This window comes from Salvelinus fontinalis, chromosome 26, assembly GCF_029448725.1.
Source record: "Salvelinus fontinalis isolate EN_2023a chromosome 26, ASM2944872v1, whole genome shotgun sequence".
In the NCBI taxonomy this organism is placed as follows: Eukaryota; Metazoa; Chordata; class Actinopteri; order Salmoniformes; family Salmonidae; genus Salvelinus; species Salvelinus fontinalis.
The window spans coordinates 33,055,208-33,074,540 of NC_074690.1; the positions used below are offsets into that span (position 1 = coordinate 33,055,208).

The window sequence follows — 19,333 nt, forward strand, 5'->3', positions numbered from 1 at the left end:
AACACATATGGAATCATGCAGTAACCAAAAACGTGTTAAACAAATCAAAACATTTGTTGTATTTATTTATACTCTGATGGCATTCTTATTAAAACAAAAATTAATATGTATTTGACACCCCTGTGCTTTACTGGTAGGAGGAGCATTTCTTTGTGTTTTTTTCGGAGGATATTGAGGTTGGTGATTGATTTGATGGTGCCTATTGATTTTTATTGAATGTGACTTGTGGATCCCTTATTTCTCTTGCCCTGTCAGAGACTAAAATGTGAGCTTGTTGTGCACTGTTTTTTAAATTTTGTTTACGCTTACATTGTTTACAGAAAAATCATTGTAAACTTTAATTTTGGTCTATGGACATGACTGTCTGTGAGTGTGAGTGGTTGCATTTCTCCACCCTATCCCTCGTCTGTTTACAGGAACAATGGTGAGGTGACCCCTTTACCCTTATCCTACTCCTCCTCTGTTACTCTGGTGATGTAGAGGTTAACCCAGGCCCTGCAGCCCCCAGCATCACTCCCATTCCCCAGGAGCTCTCATTTGTTGACTTCTGTAACCATAAAAGCCTTGGCTTCATGCATGTTAACATTAGAAGCCTCCTCCCTAAGTTTGTTTTATTCAGTGCTTTAGCACACTCCGCCAACCCTGATGTCCTTGTCGTGTTTGAATCCTGGCTTAGGAAGGCCACCAAAAACTCTGAGATTTCCATCCCCAACTACAACATTTTCCATCAAAATAGAATTGCCAAAGGGGGAGGAGTTGCAATCTACTGCAGAGAAAGCCTGCAAAGTTCTGTCATACTTTCCAGGTCTATAACCAAACAGTTCAAGCTTCAATTTTTTTAAGTTAACCTCTCCAGAAATAAGTCTATCACTGTTGACCCCCCTCAGCTCCCAGCTGTGCCCTGGGCATCATATGTAAATTGATTGCCTCCCATCTATCTTCAGAGTTCGTTCTGTTAGGTGACCTAAACTGGGATATGCTTAACACCCCGGCAGTCCTACAATCTAAGCTAGATGCCCTCAATCTCACACAAACTATCAACGAACCCACCAGGTACAACCCTAAATCTATAAATATGGACACCCTCATAGATATTATCCTGACCAACTTGCCCTCCAAATACACTGCTGTTTTCAATCAGGATCTCAGCGATCACTGCCTCATTGCCTGCATCCGCTATGGGTCCGTGGTCAAACGACCACCCCTCATCACTGTCAAACGCTTCCTAAAACACTTCTGCGAGCAGGCCTTTCTAATCGACCTGGCCTGGTATCCTGGAAGGATATTGACCTCATCCTGTCAGTCGAGGATGCCTGGTCGTTCTTTAAAAGTAATTTCCTCACCAACTTAAATAAGCATGCCCCTTTCAAAAAATGTAGAACTAAGAACAGATAGCCCTTGGTTCACTCCAGACCTGACTGCCCTCGAACCAGCCCAAAAACATCCTGTGGCGGACTGCACTAGCATCAAATAGTCCCTGCGATATGCAACTTTTCAGGGAAGTCAGGAACCAATACACGCAGTCAGTCAGGAAAGCAAAGGCTAGCTTTTTCAAACAGAAATTTGCATCCTGTAGAGCTCTAACTCCAACAAGTTCTGGGACACTGTAAAGTCCATGGAGAATAAGAGCACCTCCTCCCAGCTGCCCACTGCTCTGAGGCTAGGTAACACTGTCACCACCGATAAACCCGCGATAATCGAGAATTCCAATAAGCATTTCAATACTGCTGGCCATGCTTTCCTCCTTGCTACCCCAACCCCGGCCAACAGCTCCGCACTCCCCGCAGCTACTTGCCCAAGCTCCCCAGCTTCTCCTTCACCCAAATCCAGATAGCAGATGTTCTGAAAGAGCTGCAAAACCTGGACCCGTACAAATCAGCTGGGCTGAACAACCTGGACCCTCTCTTTCTAAAATTATCCGCCGTCATTGTTGCAACCCCTACTACCAGTTTGTTCAACCTCTCAATTGTATCGTTCGAGATCCCTAAAGATTGGAAAGCTGCCGCGGTCATCCCCCTCTTCAAAGGGGGTGACACTCTAGACCCAGACTGTTATAGACCTATATCCATCCTGCCCTGCCTTTCTAAAGTCTTCGAAAGCCAAGTTAATAACAGATCACCGACCATTTCGAATCCCACTGTACCTTCTCCGCTGTGTAATCCGGTTTCCGAGCTGGTCACGGGTGCACCTCAGCCACGCTCAAGGTACTAAATAATATCATAACCGCCATCGATAAAAGACAGTACTGTGCAGCCGTCTTCATCGACCTGGCCAAGGCTTTCGACTCTGTCAATCACTGTATTCTTATCGGCAGACTCAACAGCCTTGGTTTCTCAAATGACTGCCTGGTTCACCAACTGCTTCTCAGACAGAGTTTAGTGTGTCAAATCGGAGGGCCAGTTGTCCGGACCTTGTAGGAGTACAATTATACACATGGATAACATAGAAATATAAAAGATAGCTGAACATTGGAGTAACGAGCCACATGTTGACATAGATCATGAGACCGTGGTAATGGAAATCTACTGGGGGACGTTCTGACCCTCTGACCCTTGTAGATTCTCCATTGTGTTGATAGATTGCCCAGACATGTTGGTGCCAGGGTGTTTTGACACACTAGATTTATAGTCTACTCATTCCACTAGAAAAGCATACATACCAGAGAAATATGCCTGAGATGGCTGGACACTAATGAACAAGAAACACATAGTCTGCTGATTCCATTTGAGTGAAACTGACCAGACACATAGACGCCTATAAGCAATTGGATGCCCTAGAGAGGGGGGGGCACAAAGAGTGCATTGATTTAGTGGTGAAGGGAGGGTCCGGCCACCATTATAAACTGATTGAAGGCAGATGGTGGGGAATGACTTCATAGGGGACGGACAATACTATGTGGGTATAAATATAAAGGACTGGACTTCTGAGAGGGGGGGTTCGGTGGGACATTCGAGATGGTCATACTATTGTAAATAAAAGCATGTTTTTGATTTCACAAGTTCTGATAAAGCGTTATATTTCTGAGATGATTTTCCACGACAACCTCTGGCAGTCTCTATGGAGGTGCCACAGGGTTCAATTCTCGGGCCGACTCTTTTCTCTGTATATATCAACGATGTCGCTCTTGCTGCGGGCGATTCCCTGATCCACCTCTACACAGACGACACCATTCTGTATACTTCTGGCCCTTCCTTGGACACTGTGCTATCTAACCTCCAAACGAGCTTCAATGCCATACAACACTCCTTCCGTGGCCTCCAACTGCTCTTAAACGCTAGTAAAACCAAATGCATGCTTTTCAACCGTTCGCTGCCTGCACCCGCCCGCCCAACTAGCATCACCACCCTGGACGGTTCCGACCTAGAATATGTGGACATCTATAAATACCTAGGTGTCTGGCTAGACTGTAAACTCTCCTTCCAGACTCATATTAAACATCTCCAATCCAAAATCAAATCAAGAATCGGCTTTCTATTTCGCAAACAAAGCCTCCTTCACTCACGCCGCCAAACTCACCCTAGTAAAACTGACTATCCTACCGATCCTCGACTTCGGCGATGTCATCTACAAAATAGCTTCCAATACTCTACTCAGCAAACTGGATGCAGTCTATCACAGTGCCATCTGTTTTGTTACCAAATCACCTTACACCACCCACCACTGCGACCTGTATGCTCTAGTCGGCTGGCCCTCGCTACATATTCGTCGCCAGACCCACTGGCTCCAGGTCATCTATAAGTCCATGCTAGGTAAAGCTCCGCCTTATCTCAGTTCACTGGTCACGATATCAACACCCACCCGTAGCACGCGCTCCAGCAGGTATATCTCACTGATCATCCCAAAAGCCAACACCTCATTTGGCCGCCTTTCCTTCCAGTTCTCTGCTGCCTGTGACTGGAACGAATTGAAAAAATCGCTGAAGTTGGAGACTTTTATTTCCCTCACCAACTTTAAGCATCTGCTATCTGAGCAGCTAACCGATCGCTGCAGCTGTACATAGTCCATCTGTAAACAGCCCACCCAATTTACCTACCTCATCCCCCTTACTGTTTTTATTTATTTACTTTTCTGCTCTTTTGCACACCAGTATCTCTACTTGCTCATGATCATCTGATGATTTATCACTCCAGTGTTAATCTGCTAAATTGTAATTATTCGCTCCTATGGCCTATTTATTGCCTACCTCATGCCTTTTGCACACAATGTATATAGACTCATTTTGTTTTTTTCCTACTGTGTTATTGACTTGTTTATTGTTTACTCCATGTGTAACTCTGTGTTGTCTGTTCACACTGCTATGCTTTATCTTGGCCAGGTCGCAGTTGTAAATGAGAACTTGTTCTCAACTAGCCTACCTGGTTAAATAAAGGTGAAATAAAAAAAATATTAAAAAAACATCTTCCCAGAAGGAAAAGTTAAGAGGCTGCCATGGGAGAAGCCTGAGGACAGACACCACACCTACAAGTGCACCCTCAGCTTCGATAATATGGCAGAGGTTCAGGTGAAACATAAGCAGGATTTGTGGAGTCAAGTCTTCCCGTGTATGGGTGTGTTTCTGTATGTGTGTGTTTCTGTATGGGTGTGTTTCTGTGTGTGTGTGTGTTTCTGTGTGGGTGTGCGTCTGTGCGTGCGTGCATGTTTATTAACACTGCTTGGGAGGTTTTAAAGGCCTATGGCTGCAAGAAGATAGAGGTGGCCCTAACCAATAAGTTTGGCCAGACCTTCCCAACAAGCCTCAAGCAAGAGGAAGCTGGACAGCGTGGACCACATTCTGGTAAGCTTTTTACAAGTGTGTTATCATTGTCCAAAACTGACACACACTGCTGGACCTAACGTAGCCTGTTGGGCTCTTTCTGCATCAGGAGATGCAAGAGGAGTTGGCCATAAAAATGAGGATGGCTGACAGCTTCTTTGAAAACCTGCTGGAGTACACCATTGGTGTCCTCAACTCTATCAAATAAATACTGTAATTCTGCTACTTGTGTTTTTTGTATATTCTGACTCTGAAGGTTATCAGTGGTCCTCCAGAATTCACCCCTGTAATCTCAGAGGTTCAGATGAGGCATAAGCAGGATTTGTCTTGCTGTGTGTGTGTGTGTGTATGTGTATGTGTATGTGTATGTGTGTGTGTGTGTGTGTGTGTGTGTGTGTGTGTGTGTGTGTGTGTGTGTGTGTGTGTGTGTGTGTGTGTGTGTGTGTGTGTGTGTGTGTGTGTGTCATCGATGGGATCAATTCTAAATGAAGGCAGTGAATTCAGGAAGTAAATCAAAATTACAATTACAAGTGCTTGATGCGTCACTACAGACCCGGGTGCAATCCCAGCCTGTGTCACAGCCAGCCGTGACCGGGAGACCCATGAGGCGGCGCACAATTGGCCCAGCGTAGTCCGGGTTAGGGGAGGGTTTGGCCGGCCGGGATTTCCTTGTCCCATCGCGCTCCAAGTGACTCCTTGTGGTGTGCCGTGCACCTGCAAGCTGACATCGCCGCCAGTTTCCTCCGACACATTGGTGCTTCTGGGTTAAGCAAGCAGTGTGTCAAGAAGCAGTGCGGCTTAGCAGGGTCGTGTTTCAGAGGATGCATGACTCTCGACCTGTAAAAGTACTTTTTTTGTTAAATGTTAAATTCAAATCACTTCCTGAAATGACTGCCTTCAAATCAAATTGAGCCCAACCCTTGTGTGTGTGTGTGTGTGTGTGTCAAGATTGCTTCTGTCGGGCCTCCCGGCTGGCGCAGTGGTCTAGGGCACTGCATCGCAGTGCTAACTGCGCCACCAGAGTCTCTGGGTTCGCCCCCAGGCTCTGTCGCAGCCGGCCGCGACCGGGAGGTCCGTGGGGCGACGCACAATTGGGCTAGCGTCGTCCGGGTTAGGGAGGGTTTGGCCGGTAGGGAATTCCTTGTCTCATCGCGCTCCAGCGACTCCTGTGGCGGGCTGGGCGCAGTGTGCGCTAACCAAGGGGGCCAGGTGCACGGTGTTTCCTCCGACACATTGGTGCGGCTGGCTTCCGGGTTGGAGGCGCGCTGTGTTAAAGAAGCAGTGCGGCTTGGTTGGGTTGTGCCTCGGAGGACGCATGGCTTTCGACCTTCGTCTCTCCCGAGCCCGTACGGGAGTTGTAGCGATGAGACAAGATAGTAATTACTAGCGATTGGATACCACGAAAATTGGGGAGAAAAGGGGATAAAAAATTTTTTTTAATTAAATAAAAAAAGATTGCTTCTGTCTGCCATATGGTGTGGGCTAGCACAAACTAGCCCACACCAAGCCCAACAAGGGCTTGACCACACCAATTGCACATCAGCCCAACACAGGCTAGCACACACCAGCCCAACACGGGCTAACCCATACCAAACCCAGTACGTGCTATCCCACACCCAAGTAAGATATTTCATGTAGAGACAGGGGCTCATTAGAATATTTGGGGGCGTGGTTTGCCACAGTGCTTTTTGTGCAACCTTTACTGAGTGTCGTTCCAGTTTAAGTGTTCTGTTGTGTGATGCATTCACAAAAAAAATTGTACACTGCCAATAATTAAGTCTTAAATAAGACTTAACCAGATAAACGAGAGTAAAGTTAACCAGCAGAACAACCCAAAACGTCTTACATATACTGAACAAAAATATAAATGCAAAATGCATCAATTTAAAAGATTTTACTGAGTTACAGTTCATATTAGGAAATCAGGTCAATTTAAATTGATTAATTAGGCCCTAATCTATGGATTTCACATGACTGGAAATACAGATATGCATCTGTTGGTCACAGACACCTCGAAAAAATTTAGGGGCGTGGATCAGAAAACCAATCAGTATCTGGTCTGACCACCAGTTGATCAGGCTGTTAATTGTGGCCTGTGGAATGTTGTCCCACTCCTCTTCCATGGCTGTGCAAAGTTGTTGGATATTGGCGGGAACTGGAACATGTTGTCATACACGTCGATCCATAGCATTCCAAACATGCTCAGTGGCTGACTTGTCTGGTGAGTACGCAGGCCATTGAAGAACTGGGACATTTTAAGCTTCCAGGAATTGTGTACAGATCCTTGTGACATGAGGTGTGCACTTTCATGCTGAAAGGCCAGCATCCCGGAGTCGCCTCTTTACTGTTGACGTTGAGACTGGTGTTTTGCGGGTGCTATTTAATGAAGCTGCCAGTTGAGGACTTGTGAGGTGTCTTTCTCAAACTAGACAGTCTAATGTACTTGTCCTCTTGCTCAGTTGTGCACCGGGGCCTCCCACTCCTCTTTCTATTCTAGTTAGAGCCGGTTTGCGCTGTTCTGTGAAGGGAGTAGTACACAGCGTTGTACGAGAGCTTCAGTTTCTTGCCCTTTAACAGCTGCATATTATGAAGATATCAAAGTGTCACCAACAAAAAAATTTAAACAATAGGCCTATAGCAAATGCAGCATATGGCATTCATTCTTCACATGTAAATAGCACTTTCAGTAGTGCTCAAAGCATGCCATTCCATGAGCACAGCATTTATTTTTCAACTCGAATCAATGAGCCCAATCAGTCCTCTATGACAACAAATTCATAAACAGAATAGGGCTGGCTAATAAGTCCTTAGTTTTGGGGTTATGCTCAGGTAAAACAATTTGGCTAATCTATACTTCAATATTTCCAAGTCCATTTATTGGTATAACATTTATTGGAATGACTGGAATTCTGATAGACTTATGACAATTTAATCGTATTATTATATGTAGTAGAAAGGAATGGGTTACAAGAATCCTACATAACCAGCCCATAGGGTTAAATTTACCATCCATATATGCCAGCTATGTAAGCTTTAACATTGATTTATCCTGCAATAAATGTATGTTACCATTTGAATGACATCTTTGTCTTCTTCTAATGCCTTTTAAAGGGAAAGTAATCTAAAAGTAACAGAATGTTATCAGCTTACATTACTGAATTTGGGTAATCCGAAAGTTACGTTACTGATTACAATTTTGGACAGGTTACTAGTAACTGTAACGGATTACATTAAGAAAGTAACCTACCCAACCCTGCTTGATAGTTATTATATTCAAGAAATGTCTGAATGGCTACTTTGTTTGAATGGATCCGTGAATGTCCTTGTATACTGGAAGTTCAATGTACTGGAAGTTCAAAGTTCAAAGTGAGTGTCTGTTGACTGGAAATATTTGCAGTACCTGAAAAAAGCTGCAGAGACTGTTGTAATTGTCAAGTTTCCTTTTTATTTTCATATTCTAAAATGCAAAGGACATAACAGGATTTGAGAATAAATCCCAGGTTGAGTGCACAAAAATGTTCCACTGCAAGCTATTATTTACAAGAAAAAAGTAACATACTGTATCTATATGTAATTCAACAGGTACCAATATTAAGTGTGGACCTTGCACACTTACTTAGACAAAATAGTAGAACGCAGACATGACAGTTGAATTCACTTTTCATCATGTTTCTGAACATAGTATACTAAAATTAACAACAATTCAACAAACTTTTAGTTTTGTGAACCATTCTTACACACCACTGTTTTTAAGGTTCACCATTAGTGCATTGAGGACCACTGTGTGCTTTATCATAATCGTAAATGGGATGTACCCTTTTTGAGGAATTTATTGTGTGCTCTCTGGAAATAGGCTCTGTTAAACATTAACAGGTAACATTGAACATAAAACATAAAACCTACCTTATCACTCAGTTAAAATTGCTACCCGTGTATACCAATGGCTAGCAATGAATAATAATCATTTGATTGTACCATCCTTAAATAACCATATTAGTTTTTAGTGCCGTTTTTACAAAGGTCAGAATCGATGTTGAATGTAAAAATTGTTCTTGCTTGCAGCTTAAAGAATGATTAATTTGCTGCAGATGAACTGTTAGTTAGTCTCTGGTTTACAATATACTGTACACAGAATCACGATTTTGGTTGGAAAAAAAGAGCATATTAACCAGAACTCAGTTTCAGTGTGATTTGGTCGACAGACAGGTTGTTTCCAGTGTCAATTCTTTTTAACAACACTGCATTCTGTTTTGGATTTATGTCTCCTACTAATAACAAGATACAAATTGATTTTTTAAAGCTATAACAATTCAGTTAAACACTATGCGTGCTATATCAAGATAAGCCAAAAACACTTACTATCGATTAAAGAAAAAATCTGAAATGAAATGTGACTATTGTCTGGAAAAAGTTCAACACAGATGGGGATTTAAATACATGAAATACATGATTACTTACTTTTTCAAACCTTCAGTAGGCAATAATAACGAAAGTGCTCTTTTGTCAAACCTGTAAAAAAATAATTTATACACATCCCATCGGCTGATTGGAGTACTTCATCACAAAATTTGTTTACAAATGTTTGTTTATCGATGGTCCTTTTCTCCATCCCCCATCCTCTTCCTCACCTATTTTCCTCCTCATCCTGCTCTGTATCTAGTGATGTGTTATTTGTTGAAAGGCAGACAGGCAGGCAGTGTGACAGTGGAGCAGGATGGGCCTGCTAAGGGCTCAGCCACCTCTCCCTCTAGCTCTGTCCAGGTCCCCTTCTCTGGGCTGTAGCATATGGTGGAAGACTTGTAGGCTCCCTGCAATATAATAATAATAATAATAACAGCGATGACCGAAATAGAGTTGCCGATTTTCTTAAATCAACCATAAATCCCCTCGTGACAGAGGGAATGGAAGCTTGTTGTGTACAACAGTGAGTGGCAATTGAACTCAACCTTCACAAAAAAATGTATGACATTTATAAAACATTTCTAGCCTGTCTATCTATGGGTAACGGGGTTGACGTGTTATGCCAGACCCGCTCAGTTTTCCAGTTCACATAACAGGGTTGACCTTAAAATGAGGGACAGACATAAATGAATCACTAATCACATTAAATGAATAACAATCTTCAAGAAATGACTTTGCCAAAGCAACAAAATAACTAAGGCTTTACAATGATGATGAAACTTGGAGAAATGTTTGGATTGTGGGTTGAAAACATCCCTTTAAGTGATACAGAGTTGATGGAGGGACATGTCAAAATGCATTTTTTTCCTGATTTATTGAAATATCCATGTGGTCTGTATTAAAGGGAATTTAATTTAAAGGGATACTTTGGGATTTTGGCAATGACGCCCTTTATATACTTCCCCAGAGCCAGATTCATTTGTGGATACCATTTTTATGTCTCTGTCCAGTATGAAGGAAGTTAAAGGTAATTTCTCAAGCCAATGCTAACTAGCATTCGCAGAATGAATGACTGGAAGTCTATGGCTATCTACTAGCATGCTAGCAGATAACCATGGACTGCCAGTCATTGTGCTAACGTTAGGGAAGTAGATAAAGGTCCTCATTGGCAACATGACGAAGTATCCCTTTAATATAACAGATTTTTAAAATTCAATATTGGTGCACAATTTCTACTTAAAATATCAAAGGGACGCAAAAGGCACTCTTTTTGTGAAACGACCTACCTAGGTTTGCCGTGAATTAATGATATCAAGTTGATAGTGAGATGTGTCTTTACCATGCTCCAGCTGTATCCGCCCACTAGGAAGATGCTGTCGTCCAGTATGCAACAGCCGGGGCCACTGCGGCCCTCCAGGATGGGCGTCTGGAGGATGTTCCACTGGTCCGCTTTGGGGTCATAACACTCCACCAGCATCACATCCAGGTGAGAGAACCCTGAGCACAAAATAACAGTTAATGATACATGCGAGTGTAAATGGGATTATACAGGTGAATAAAAAAGAAGAGCATTCACAGATAAAGTCAATCAAAATCTATTTGGTTTAATATGAGTTGCAACCTCAGCACAGAAATGTCTAACGGGCCTTCTCTGAGAAGGCACTTATTAATCACACAGGTCTTAATGTTTTGTAAACACCTGCCCGAGACGCTTGTAAGAAGTCACATCAGCTGCTACAGAATCACAGTGTCACAGATACATTATCACATGTCATCAAGGCAAAGGGTGGCTACTTTGAAGAATCTCAAATAGAAAATATATTTTGATTTGTTTCACACTTTTATCATACTACATGATTCCATATGTGTTATTTCATAGTTTTAATGACTTCACTATTTTTCTACAATGAAGAAAATAGTAAAAATAAAGAAAAACTCTTGAATGAGTAGGTGTCCAAACTTTTGACTGGTACTGTAATATATACATAAGGAAAATTCCACCCAAAAAGGATCTCTTGGTATTTGTTTCATTGGTCCATTCTTGACATAGTCCCAAAATGCTTTGCTTGTCGGCAATGAAGTTTTCAAGATATAAAACTTTCAAAATACAGAAATGATACATATGATGCAAAACAAAGTATCATATGATGTAAAATGCATCAAACAGGTATGATTCACGTTTTTGGAAAGTTACATATCTTGAAAACTTGATCGCTGACAAGCAAAACATTTTGGGGCTAGTTTTTGGGTGGAATTTTCCTTCAAAATACAAAAACACAGTCACGGGAAGCACAAATAAAACATCACACATCACCCAGAAAAACAGCTACATTCCTCCACAAGTCCCCAATCAATACTCTGAACTGCCCAAACTGCACCAGAACATCAAGATGAAAAGTATCTTGAATTTATTCCAGCAATACGGCACATTAAAACTAAAACCAGATATACCTAACTCGGTGGAGACCCGAGGAACCTCAAAAGTGAACCAATCCTGTGAACGGCTTAGGCAACTCAGGTGTCTATACCTCAACATCAAAGTTGGAATGGAATGGACTCCTACTGTTTTTACCAATCAAATGTCAATGTATATAGTTCTGACCGCCTCTCTCTATGCGTGTTCAAGAAAAGAATGAAGAAGAGAGGGAAGGAGATGGAAACTCACATTGGTGAGATATTCTGCAGCTAAAGGTAATGTGTCAGCCTATTAATTATTCAAATAGAAATTCACTATAATTTTAGGCTAACTCTGTAAGCCGCTCTGCACAATCAATGAACCAACAGCATTGCCTAGGCCTATACATTCTCTCCCAGACTCATGGAAAGAAAGTTTAGAGCGAAGCAGAAGGTAACAAGTCCATCCAGTATGCATAATAATACACTCCACACTCAAAGGCGATTACTAGAATTTGTTTAATTTTGGAGTATAGGCTAAACCAATTATGTACCAAAGACATCTTAAATAAATAAAACATGTAAATGTTTTTCTTGCGTGCATATGTGGTAGGCTATATAATGTTAATTCCATATTTTTTTTCGGGCTTGGGTTCATAGGCCTATGCATTTGCATAATATGCCTACAGGTGTTTTGAATGAATAATGACTTTAGAAAGCTCTGTCCATTTCGTTGTGTTAGGCTTTGAAACAACATCCACAACGACCATGTTTTCCACTCAGTTTCAACCTGTTGTTGAACATCTTTCTTCAAATTGATCAACCACATCGAGGTGAGTTTTAAAAGCACATGATGATAAGTGTATTTGCATTGATGTCAGAGTGGTTAGAGGGACAATAGAGTGCTGAGTACCAAGCCATCAGCGACCTGATGGTCGTTAGTGAGTTTGGTTCTAATAACGCAGGTCCAGAGTGCATAAGAGGAGATTACCGTGTCTCAACGGTCACGTAGAATTTTAATACAGTCATGACTCATGACTGCCGGTGTGGTAATATGCTCACCGCAACAGCCCTAAGTACAACTATTTAAAAAATCCATCTTGTATTCCACAGTCTATTTTGCACAGTACAGTACAGTAGCTGAGACATGTCAGTCCTTACCTTTCAGATGGTTGCCCCCGATAGCGTAGAGGCGGTCGTTCGTCCCAGCCAGGGCATGAATAGCTCTCTTTGTGTTCATATCCTGTTTCCTGGCCCACACATCCATGATGGGGTCGTAGCAATACAGCCAGGATACGTACTCTCCATTGTGGACTCCTCCTGTAGTGGTATGGCAGATACACACATGAAGACCTATTAGCTGCGAATGGCAGGATCAGGATCCATAGACACAAGACTCTGCTTTTGGAAAGTCTGTATGCATTGATAGGTGATATTAAGCAGTCCTGCACTCATCACAATACACAGATCAGTAGATTTTGTACTTTCATTTTGACTGTCTGAGTGAATAATTTTTCAGCTTTTAATATCCAACATGAACTAATTTTCCATGAATAAGATGATCAGTGGGTCTCCCTTGAAAAATAGGTATTTTGACAATGGGACAACCTTGTAAAATAAAGGTTCTATAAATTGAGTGAGGTCTTACCTGAGATGTATATTTTCCCATTGTGCACTGCTCCAGCGTGTGCGGCAAGAGGCTGGGGCAGGGAGGACACGTAGTTCCACTCGTTAGTCTCCAGCTTGTAGGACTCCACACTGGAGAGGTAGCCCGACTCGTTCCTCCCGCCAATCACATACAGGTGCTTATCCAGGCAGCAGGCGAAGAAACTGGCTCTCCTGAGCAGGAGGTGTCAACCAGACAACATAATTAAAACAAGCAGGACAGTGTGTGTGTGTGTGTGTGTGTGTGTGTGTGTGTGTGTGTGTGTGTGTGTGTGTGTGTGTGTGTGTGTGTGTGTGTGTGTGTGTGTGTGTGTGTGTGTGTGTGTGTGTGTGTGTGTGTCAGTGGTATGCACAGTTTTGCAGGGCCCACCCACAAGGTTCGAGCAAGGGTCACATCTTTTTTGTTGTTGCCATGGGGCAGAGAGAAAAATGTGCAGTTTTATAGCTAATCTCATGCTATTTTACACATTTTGCCATGAGGCTGAGAGAAAATGTTGCCGTTATAGAGCAAATTTCCTGCTATTCTACACATTTTGCCATAAGGATGAGAGAATATTTTGCAGTTTTAAAGCACATTTCTTGTAATTAAAAACAAATATATATAGCTCTTGGGCCCCCCAGGGGCTGTGGTGGTGTGTGCTATGCCAGTGGTGTGTGTGTCAGTGTAAATTTTGGCAGCTATTTTAGATTGAGTTTTGGTCTTAAAATATATTCTGTCTAAGGCACCGCATTGCAGTGCTAGAGGCGTCACTACAGACCCGGGTTCGATCTGCAACCTTCCGCGACCGGGAGACCCATGAGGCGGCGCACAATTGGCCCAAAGACGACCGGGTTAGGGGAGGGTTTAGCCGGCCCGGGATGTCCTTGTCCCATCGCGCTCTAGCGACTCCTAGTGGCGGGCCGGAAGCATGTACGCTGACTTCGGACGCCAGCTGTAAAGTGTTTCCTCCGACACATTGGTGAGGCTGGCTTTCGCGTTTAGCGAGCAGTGTGTCAAGAAGCAGTGCGGCTTTGCGGGGTCGTGTTTTGGAGGACGCATGGCTCTCGACCTTCGCCTCTCCTGAATCCGTACGGGAATTGCAGCAATGGGATTACTGTAACTACCAATTGGATATCACGAAATTGTGGAGAAAAAGGGGTAAAAAGTAACAAGAACAACAAAAATATATATATATATTTTAGTCTTAGTCACATTTTAGTCTTTTCATCCTTCGTTCATTTTAATTATTATCAGTCGCCGAAAACGCTGGACAATTTTAGTCTGGTTTAGTCAGTCATTTTAGTCACATATTAGTCGGTGCATTTTCCATTAAATAGCCAGATCAATGCAAACAGCCCACGCAACAGAAAGACTTTAGCAGCCAATGAGGGGATAGCGTTATACAGTATATTATGCACAGGGATGCATGCTTATGATTGGACAAAACGGATGAAAAGGCGTTTCATGTCAAATGGAATGACCATTAGTCTCACATGGAATTCTCATCTCGTTACCTATTCGTAAACTAAAATGAAAAGCCATTGGTAATAGTTCTCTTTTTTTCAGGGCATCTCATCTCGTTATTGTCATTTGTTTTCGTCAGGAAAAACAGTTTGTTGAAAAGTATTTTTTATCATAGTTATTGTTGACGACATTAACACTGATATGTGTGTGTGTTTGTGTGTGTGTTTGTGTGTGTGTGTGCACGGCTGTTACGGTGACCGTATTAACACCACACCGTCAGTCATGAGTCGTGACGGCAGTCAGATTCCACATGACCATTTAGTCACGGTAATTACTATAGGATTCTGCAAGCTCTGATGCTGCTGATGGTCATTAGTAGCCTACCAAACTTGCTAACTCCCTACTCCACACTCTATTGTCCCTCTAATCACTCTGACATCAATGCAAATGTAATTGAAAATCTAATCAAAAACTTAATGAGAGCCTATGAGCTTATGCTGATCAACTATTTCTATGGGCTATGCAATTGCGCGAGAAAACAGAGTGATGGCCACTACTAAAAAGTGGAGTATTCCATCAGCTTTCTATAGGCTAGGCCTGCTATATTTATTTATCAACTTTCCTAATATTAAGCACATTGCTTCTCTTTACAAACAGGAGTATAGCCTACTAGGCTGGCATGAAAATGAATCACGGGAAAAACATCGTACACGCTATTTAAGTGCAAATATGACATGTATTTTTTTCCGCTTCCCCTGTTTCGAGACAGGTGCATGATAATGGTCCATTCTAAATCAAAACTAATTTAACATATATTGTTGAGTATCTAATTCTGCACTAAACAGAACTCGAAACACCAAAATAGTGTTTTCAACCTTTCGCAGTACTCCAGAAAAGGTAAGATTTCTTCTCCTTAAAAGTGTAATGTCACATACAGACACCGTAATCATTCAGTGTTAATAATCAGTGCAATAATTCACACATCTATTGTATTGCATTACTTTGTCAATCTTGTTTGCATTGACTTACCTTTCCTGCATAGGAGGAAGTTGTATCCAACTGTTGAATCGTGGATCATAACGGCTGACATGATTGGTGCTGTGCTTTCCTGCAAAATACATGTCATAATAAAGATCCATAAATAGTTAATATGGCCACACTTATCTAATCAAACAATGTTGATTGGAAATAAATTGCAAATTATGAATATAAATACTAAACATTTATATATATTTTTTTGTATTACTACTGGTATTAGTAGTAGTATCAGTAGTCATGTTACCATTGGGGTTCCACTGGTCCTCTCCACCAAGCAGTAGTATGAAGTTTTCCACCTCCACCACACAGTGATGGGCACTGTTGTAAGGCATTACTGGAAGACACAACACAGCATAGTGGAGGATGTCAGAAACTGGTTATGAAAGGACAGAGAATGGTGCAGGACATACAGTTGAAGTCGGAGGTTTACATATACCTTAGCCAAATACATTTAAACTCAGTTTTTCACAATTCCTGACATTTAATCCAAGTAAAAATTCCTGGTCTTAGGTCAGTTAGGATCACCACTTTAGACAAATAGTAGAGAGTGATTTATTTCAGCTTTTATTTCTTCCACCACATTCCCAGTGGATCAAAAGTTTATATACACTCAATTAGTATTTGGTAGTGTTGCCTTTAAATTGTTTAACTTAGGTGAAACGTTTCAGGTAGCCTTCCACAAGCTTCCCACAATAAATTGGATGAATTTTGGCCCATTCCTCCTGACAGAGCTGATGTAACTAAGTCAGGTTTGTAGGCCTCCTTGCTCGTACACACTTTTTCAGTTCTGCCCACACATTTTCTATGGGATTGAAGTCAGGGCTTTGTGATGGCCACTCCAATACTTTGACTTTGTTGTCCTTAAGCCATTTTGCCACAATTCTGGAAGTATGCTTGGGGTCATTGTCCATTTGGAAGACCCATTTGCGATCAAGCTTTAACTTCCTGACTGATGTCTTGAGATGTTGCTTCAATATTTCAACATAATTTTCCTACCTCATGATGCCATCTATTTTGTTTAGTGCACCAGTCCCTCCTGCAGCAAAGCACCCCCACAACATGATGCTGTGCTTTACGGTTGGGATTGTGTTCTTCTGCTTGCAAGCTTCCCCCTTTTTCCTCCAAACGTAATGATGGTCATTATGGCTAAACAGTTCTATTTTAGTTTCATCAGACCAGAGGACATTTCTCCAAAAAGTACAATCTTTGTCCCAATGTGCAGTTGCAAACCGTAGTCTGGCTTTTTTAATGCCGGTTTTGGAGCAGTGGGTTCTTTCTTGCTGAGCGGTATTTCAGGTTATGTCGATATAGGACTTGTTTTACTGTGGATATAGATACATTTGTACCTGTTTTCTCCAGCATCTTCACAAGGTCCTTTGCTGTTGTTTTTGGATTGATTTGCACTTTTCGTACCAAAGTAAGTTAATCTCTAGGAGACAGAACGTGTCTCCTTCCTGAGCGGTATGACAGCTGTGTGGTCCCATGGTGTTTATACTTGCATACTATTGTTTGTACAGATGAACGTGGTACCTTCAGGCGTTTGAAAATTGCTCCCAAGGATGAACCAGACTTGTTGGAGGTCTACAATTTTTTGTCTGAGGTCTTGGCTGATTTCTTTTGATTTTCCCATGATGTCAAGCAAAGAGGCACTGAGTTTTAAGGTAGGCCTTGAAATACATCCACAGGTACACCTCCAATTGACCCAAATTATGTCATTTAGCCTATCAGAAGCTTTTTCTGGAATTCTCCAAGCTGTTTAAAGGCACATCCAACTTAGCGTATGTAAACTTATGACCCACTGGAATTGTGATACAGTGAATTATAAATTAAATAATCTGTCTGTAAACGATTGTTGGAAAAATTACTTGTGTAATGCACAAAGTAGATGTCCTAACCGACTTGCCAAAACTATAGTTCGTTAACAAGAATTTTGTGGAGTGGTTGAAAAACGAGTTTTAATAACTCCAACCTAAGTGTATATAAACTTCTGACTTCAACTGTAAGTCAGAAATTTAATAAGAAAACCTTGGATAATTGATAAATCATATGTTCGTAAACTGAGCATGTTCTTGCAGTTTAAATGCTAGAAATCCATCAAATATGAACATTAGCACAAAATCAACCAAAAGATTCAAAACAATTAATTGTTGTAACTTATTCAGACATTGGTGTGTTGGAGTTCTTTCTGAAAAGTCAACTGAAGCGTTGAAGTGTTGCTGGTCTCTGCTGGTCATCTAGGAACATCTGAACGTCTTGAAACGCCACATGTACTCTTAAATCTCTGTCTGGTACAGCCAGAAGAGGACTGTCCAACCCCTCAGAGCCCGGTTCCTCTCTAGGTTTCTTCCTCTCTAGGTGTCTTCTCTGTAGGTGTCTTCCTAGATTCTTGCTAGCTTCTCTCGGACTGTTTCTCATTTGAATTTTTATAATCTTTTGCATGGACTATTAAAGTAACTGTCCAGTGAAAATCTTGTTTTTAAAAGATAATATTATTTTAACTTATACCCAAATAAAGTTGTTGACTAATCCTATACTTGTATTTGAGGCCAAAGCATACATTTGAGAAAAACCCTTTAAAAAACCCACCTCAAACTTGTATCTCAACAGACCGTTTAAAAAATGCTTGCTATTTCCTTATACAGGATGATATCATCCTCCTGTGGACAATGAGCTGGCCAATCAGCGGTCTATTTGCGTGAATATTTTTAATGCCCACACCATTTAAACACAGAAAAGTTGCCTTTTAAAATACTTAATTCCAATTTTTTGGAAGGAAAACTATTTCACTCATATTGTAATTAACTTAAGTCAGCTGTACAACTGAAATGTGTGTTCTGCATTTAACCCAACCCCTCTGAATCAAAAAGGTGCGGGGAGCAGCCTTAATCGACATCCATGTCTTCAGCACCCGGGGAACAGCGGGTTAACTGCCTTGCTCAGGGGTAGAACAACAAATGTTGATCTTGTCAGCGTAGGGATTTGATCCAGAAACTTTTCAGCTACTGGCCCAATGCTCTAACCACTAGGCTACCTGCCACCCTGTCATAGAAATATAGAAACTCTGCAGATCCTTTTAGCGTTTCTTTGAGGATTACCAATTTTTACTGCTGTAGGCTGCTGTTTGACTTTAGCGCAATGAGTTTTAAGCTACAAAATCTGACAATTCCACATTGAACCAGCTGTCACGTTCCTGACCTATTTCTGTTAGTTTGTTATATGTGTTAGTTGGTCAGGATGTGAGGTTGGGTGGGCATTCTATGTTTTCTGTTTCTATGTTGGTTTATGGGTTGCCTGGTATGGCTCTTAATTAGAGGCAGGTGTTTGGCGTTCCTCTAATTAAGAGTCATATTTAGGTAGGTGTTTTCACAGTGTTCGTTGTGGGTGATTGTCTCCTGTGTTTGTGTATGTTGTTATGCCACACGGGACTGGTTTCGGTTTGTTTGTTCAGTGGTTTTTATGTGTAGGCTTTTTTTCCCTGTTCGTGCGTTCTCGTGTGTTATGTGAGTCTGTAGTTCAGATCTGTCTACACCGTTTATTTGTTTTGTTAGTTTATTAGTCAAGTTCGTGTTTTCGTGTTTTTCCTTTAATAAATCATGTCTACAAACTCAGCTGCATTTTGGTTCGATCCCTGCTCCTCC

At 41.7% G+C, this 19,333-nt stretch overlaps 1 protein-coding gene across 1 annotated transcript in view; it reads right to left on the reverse strand.

The window, feature by feature from the left end:
* Positions 1 to 8,175: 8,175 nt before the first annotated feature.
* The window catches only part of klhl14 (kelch-like family member 14), a 44,064-nt gene continuing 32,906 nt past the window's right edge, over positions 8,176 to 19,333 (reverse strand). The window contains exons 4-9 of the mRNA XM_055883534.1: positions 15,940 to 16,029; positions 15,687 to 15,765; positions 13,197 to 13,387; positions 12,710 to 12,868; positions 10,494 to 10,651; positions 8,176 to 9,561 (exon numbers count right to left, since the gene is read on the reverse strand). Coding sequence (XP_055739509.1) covers positions 9,421 to 9,561; positions 10,494 to 10,651; positions 12,710 to 12,868; positions 13,197 to 13,387; positions 15,687 to 15,765; positions 15,940 to 16,029 — 818 coding nt within the window. The 3' untranslated portion in view covers positions 8,176 to 9,420. The remainder of the gene's footprint in view (positions 9,562 to 10,493; positions 10,652 to 12,709; positions 12,869 to 13,196; positions 13,388 to 15,686; positions 15,766 to 15,939; positions 16,030 to 19,333) is intronic.